We start from the raw sequence: 6,000 nt of genomic DNA, 5'->3' as shown, positions 1-6,000 counted from the left end.
CTTCGCAAAGTTTGTCATTTAAGCCTATCTTCGGTGCCGTTTTCGTGTGTCTAACAATTCCTGTTATTCGTTACTACGGTTGTATAAATTATGTCAGGTCAGGCCAGTGAAGACGATCCAAAATTCAAAAATAGCCTAGGGATACCTGAAGCAGCTTTTGTGGTATAGCATTTAGTCAGCTTTAATATTTAAAGTGATTTCGGCAGTTCACTGTTATCATATATACCAACATCATTTTTTAACGTCGTTATATTTCTCCACTTGCTAAAGCAACGACCATGTGCTCCGAAGAACTTATAATTCTATTATAAGAGACAATGCATAGGATTATTTTGCATTTAAAAAGCTGTTTTATTATATAAATTATGAGCATTTTCTTAAGGATCTCCATTACATGGCAATAAATGACAACTGCGAATATAAGAAATTACACAAGAACTACGTGATATATATATAAAATGTTCATGTTCTTTGATGGGTATATATATCTCCATAAGGATCTCCATTACATGACATTAAATGACAACTGCGAATATAAGAAATTACACAGCTACGTATAATATATACACATGTTCTTTGATGGGTATATATATATATACACACACACACACACACACACACACACCCGTCAAAGAACATGAATTTCAGTTCATATCTGAAATGTGCAACCCATATCGCGTACTTGGTATAAGAGTTATTAATATGAATTCCATTTCACCCATCTTACATTGCTTGATCATTATAAATCCATGATGAATCCTTTGATTCCACAGAGTTCAGATGGTACTAATAATTCTCCTCGTGATGAGAGGAATCTTTTTCAATTGAAGATAAGTTAGCCGATCTTGTTCTGAGGCAACAAGGGGTTGTCATCCTGCATATAAGCAAATCGGCCAAAACACAATTTACAGACAAAAAATGCTATTGATGGTGGTGGACTAGAGATGGCATGTGTTGTTGGGAACTGTTTAAACAGTGGAAACCAGGTTGTGTGTAGTATATATATATATACCCATCATTGGATGCACGCCTTCAATGAGATCCTGAAGGTGTCACAATATTATTAAGTGTAGACCATTTGTGTGATGGTGGGTTGGAAGAGTGCCCTTCAACAGTGAGTCCTTGGAGGAGTCACAGTTTTATAAAATTGAGTGTTATCTCTTATTTTTTTTATTACATTGTGTCAGAGTATTATCATCACTGCTGCTGCTTTGAATCTTCTTATGGAGTTGTATGTGATGTACAGTGTTTTTTTTTTTTTTTAATAATCTTTTCCCAGTAACACTTATTTTTCAGAGTGTATATATGTGTGTGCGCGTGTGTGTATATATATATATATAGATAGATAGTATTTTTTAATATTTGAGGTGTTACTATATGACATCATGAAGGAGTCTGAGGACTCGTGAAAGGACACTTCACATCAGTCCACCTTCTATTTAATCTTCCATCTACATTATGCTGTTTCTCCCACTCGCCACACACACACACACTGCACTATCTATTACTCCCTAATTTTTGTCTCTCACCTGTATGTGTTCCCCACCTAATTTACCTGTATTAATTTTCCTTATATGCCTCCTTGCCCTATTTATCAAATGTGATATGCAAAGTAAATTACACAGACATCTGGCTTCTTCACCTCTGCATTCCTAGGACATGCAGACCACTTTAATTCCATTATAGTCTAAATATATGCTAACTTGTGTGCTTTATACATGATAGAGGTAAACATATCAAAAATATTGAAAAAGTCAAGAATAGCATTTCTTACCATGGGAAGCTTTCTGGGAGATAAAACAAAGTATTACATAAAATAAATTCAAAGGATCACTATTTTTGGTACTCCAGCACAGTGTAGTAAGAGCTAAGGTGTGATGGCATATAATTTTATATGGTCTACACTGATTGAGCAATGTTAAACACACTGCCAGCTAACTATAGATATCATAAGTGAGCTGTGTCTCTATACTTTCTGCCTTAACCTCTACTCTCATGGCTAAGCAACTTGGCTTCATGTAAACTTAATACTCTGATAGGTAGTTATTCCTATATGCAGAGTCTGTGTGTATATTAGTTGTGTGTCATGATTGGGTGATTTGTCTTTTTTTAGTTATTTATTTTTTATATTAACATTTGACCTTCATGGAGGCAAAGGACTCATTGCAGATGAATAATCAAAGATTCTGAGATTATTTACAATTCCTTACATCTCCTTTTGAGACTGGCTAACTTCCTTTCAGTTGAAAGATCTAATAAGGATTCTCTGCATGCTAGATAGGATTTAAACTTGGGTCTTTCAAATCAAAGGGCATAATTTCTGACTGAACTACAGTGGCTCAATTTTTCAGACATAAATTAAAAAAAAATCATTCTTGTAATCCTAATGGATTTATTTTTATGCTTATTTAGTTTATTCACAGTGGTTATTTAACCCTTGTAACTGAGAGTTTAGAGAAGATCTTCATAGAAAGAGGAAACTGCTTATCTAATAGAAATATCTTTTTGTATATGGAATAATGCTCTGCTTGCATTTTTTTTTTTTTTTTTTTTTTTTAGGAACAACTAGAAGTTCAAATGATTTTTCCCTATGCTCATTTTACACATACAGAGAAACCGATTAGTTCATTTATAATACTTCCCCAGAAGAGTTTCATTTATTAGTTGTTCTGATTCCATTTTCTGTTATAAACACAGGGCATCAATCAATATTATTGACTTTTCTTTTTTATAGAGAGTTGTTCATTGACCTTATATGACTATATGTGACCATATTAACTGAATTTGGAATAAAATCAGTTCCCAGAATAATTATTTACTTATTGCCAACACTAGATACTAAATACAGCTGATTCCAGTTAAGTCAACATTAATATTATTGAAGATGTGTGGGTTGCAAAGTTTAGTTGATAGGGCAGAAATGATGGGATATAATAGAAACTTGTAAGATGTTAAAGGGATTTTATAAGATTAATACAAAGGAAATTTTTCAGTATATAAATAGTCAGAAAACTAGTGGTCATCCATTCAAGTTGAAGACTCAATTATTTGTGTTAAGAGTAGTGAATGAGTGGAATGGATGGCCATTCTTTGGACTCCATGGAGATTCCCATATAATAATAATAATATCGTGAAACTGTGATAGCAAGAGTTAACTATTTTTTTCTCTTTGTGTTATTTATTTTGCAGTTCCATTTGTTGCTTCTGTTTGAAGATGTCATTTCCAATAATGTCAGCCATATGGTTTTGTCAATAATTCATGTGAGAGTACATCCATGTCAATAGCAATCTGAACTGCACTGATATTAAAGATATTTTGATGTATCTTTATATTTAAAGTTGGTAATAGTGTTATGAATTCATAAAGTAGAAACATTTCTACAAATGTCTCTCATCCAGAGTATTTTAATAATAATGGTGATTTCCTACTTGATATGGAAACATGATGTCTACCATTGCCTTAACTCTCAGTTCTACATGGTCTAGCTGATGAGACCTAAATAAATGTAAAAGCAGGTCTGGATAGTGATCCTTTTCATAATGCAGGCCAATATGTATCCAAAAAGAAGGAAGAATGCTATGCATTATGGGATAAAAGGCAATGTGACATGAGATCATGTCTCCTCATACAAGTAACCTATAGTGAAGTTACTTCACTTTATTCTTTACTCATTCTTGAGTAAAGAATAAAAGAACTTAATTTCTTGTTTATTTAGTCTTATCGAACTTCCTGAACTATAAAATGCTCTATCTTGATATTTTGTATAAGTATAATTTGATATAAATATAACATTATTCCTTAGTAAGGTTCAACAGTCACCCCAATTAATATTTTCTTTAAGTCATATAAGTTTTTAAAACATAGATATGTGTAGTAATTACCATATATATATATATATATATATATATATATATATATATATAAAGTATTTTACCTTGGGTATAATAATTGTTAAAGATACCAAGCTATTTTAAACCTGGTTTTACTCCATTTCCCAAGCTTATTCTACTTTTACCACGAGTTGCCTTGGTCTTGCACTATGTGCAGGGTCAGCTAGACTTGCAGGTGCAAACTTGACTTGTTTGTCTGTTTGCTTACTTGGGAAATGGAGTAAAACCAGGTTTAAAATAGTTTGATATCTTTAACAATATATATATATAATAATTATTATTATTATTGTACAGGCTCCTTCATGGAGTCCAAAGACTCATTGCAGGAGACCAAAACTCTCTGCACAATCTATCATACCTCTCCTTGAACTAGTTAACAGACAGATCGCTCACAACTGACACTAGCAATCCATTTCATTCATTCACCACTCTCCAAACAAAAAATCTAGTCCTCACATGCTAGTAACCATGCCTTTAGGATGACCTGTTGTTCTGCATCCTCTAGCCAAGTTCTGAAACATATTTCCCCTGCATCAATCCTATGAAACCCTTAAAGTAATTTAAATGTTTATATCATATCCCCTCTTTTTTTTCCTATCAACCAACTTCTGTATTCCACACATCCTCAGTCTTTCCTCATAGGGAACATTCCATAGACCACTCACCATCTTGGTTGCTCACCTCTGAATCCTCTCCACAACTTCATCATCAAGAAACCAGAAGACCAAACCTGACCATAGCAATCCAGATGAGGACCTATCAAGGTGTTATAAAGAGGAATAACAACTTCTTTATCTCTACTTGTTAGTGTGTTCTTCAATAGCCAAGTAATCTTAGGGGCTATCTTTAGCAATATTATTATTATTATCAACAGACCTCCATGGAGTCAAGAGACTCATCACGAGAGGCCCCACTCTCACATTCACAGCTCATCATACCTTGACTTAGATGCATTCATTATCCCTGCACTCATCACACACTTAGGCAATGCATTCCAATCACCTGCCACTCTCCATGCAAAAAATCCCCCACCTTATACATAACTTCCAGGGATGTCCTCTTGTTCTTCCCCTTTCTCCAGATATTCTATGAAAAATCTCATCCATGCTAATCTGGATGAGATTAGCATGGATGAGAACCATCCATAACTGTCTGCCCTCATATTCTGCATTCCAGAGACCACATACCCTCTAAACTTCAACTCTTTGTCTACTACCACCTTTAAATTACTTCATCTATTTCCTGGAGTACAGTTCCATCAATATAGTATACAGGTTCTCATTGATTTGTCCCAAAATGCATAACTTTACATTTCTCCACATTAAACTGACACTCATTATGCTTTGCCCATACTGATAGCCTATCATCCTGCAAGCTGTCTACATTGTGTCTTGTTTAACTATTACTCTACCTAATTTTGCATCATCAACAAACAGTGGAATATTTCCTTTCAGATTATTTCCTATACCATTTATAGTGGTCCTAGCATGGAACCATGTGGTGCACCACTAGTCACCTGCTTTCTCCTGGATTCTGCTCTTCCATATACCACTTTTTGATATCTGTTTCAGCAGCCTCCCTCTTTTCCACATTACCAATGTCATGTTTTAATTTGTTTGTTTGTTCTAATTTGTGTAACAGAGTTCCATGTGGTATATTGTCAAATGCCTTTGCAAAATCCAGAAGAATCATCATATAGCCATTCCTTTATCCAACTCAGCTGTCTGTATTATAAAAAGTTAGCAAATAGTATGGCATGATCGATTTTTCACAAAGCCATGTTTCCTCTTGTGGAGTATCATACTTTTATCCACCCATTCTTGAATTCTTTTTTTTGAACAATTTTTTTCAGTACTTTTACCACCACTCCTTAGATTCTGATTGGTCTACAATTTTCTACTGCAGTCTTAGAACCCCCTCCCACCTCCCCACCCCCTTATTGATACAAACGAAATATTTTGCCCTCTTTCCAATCCCTTGGAAGTCTACCAGAACTGAGACTTATGTTAAAGAACCTTGTCAGAGGCTTTGCTAGTTCTCTTGCACATTCTCACAAAATGCGAGCTGATATCCCATCTAATCCAACAGTTGTATTTACATTGAAATTCT

The 6,000-nt window shown here is 34.3% G+C and overlaps 1 protein-coding gene across 1 annotated transcript in view; it reads left to right on the top strand.

The window, feature by feature from the left end:
* Positions 1 to 22: 22 nt before the first annotated feature.
* The window catches only part of LOC150096067 (prefoldin subunit 3-like), a 72,057-nt gene continuing 66,079 nt past the window's right edge, over positions 23 to 6,000 (top strand). The window contains exon 1 of the mRNA XM_090408949.1: positions 23 to 162. Within this exon, the coding sequence (XP_090265075.1) occupies positions 91 to 162 (72 nt within the window). The 5' untranslated portion in view covers positions 23 to 90. The remainder of the gene's footprint in view (positions 163 to 6,000) is intronic.

Source organism: Typopeltis vanoorti, chromosome 19 (genome assembly GCF_054136105.1).
Source record: "Typopeltis vanoorti isolate ZY-2024b chromosome 19, IOZ_Tvanoo_1.0, whole genome shotgun sequence".
NCBI lineage: Eukaryota > Metazoa > Arthropoda > Arachnida > Uropygi > Thelyphonidae > Typopeltis > Typopeltis vanoorti.
This window is presented reverse-complemented; position numbering and strand designations above follow the sequence as displayed.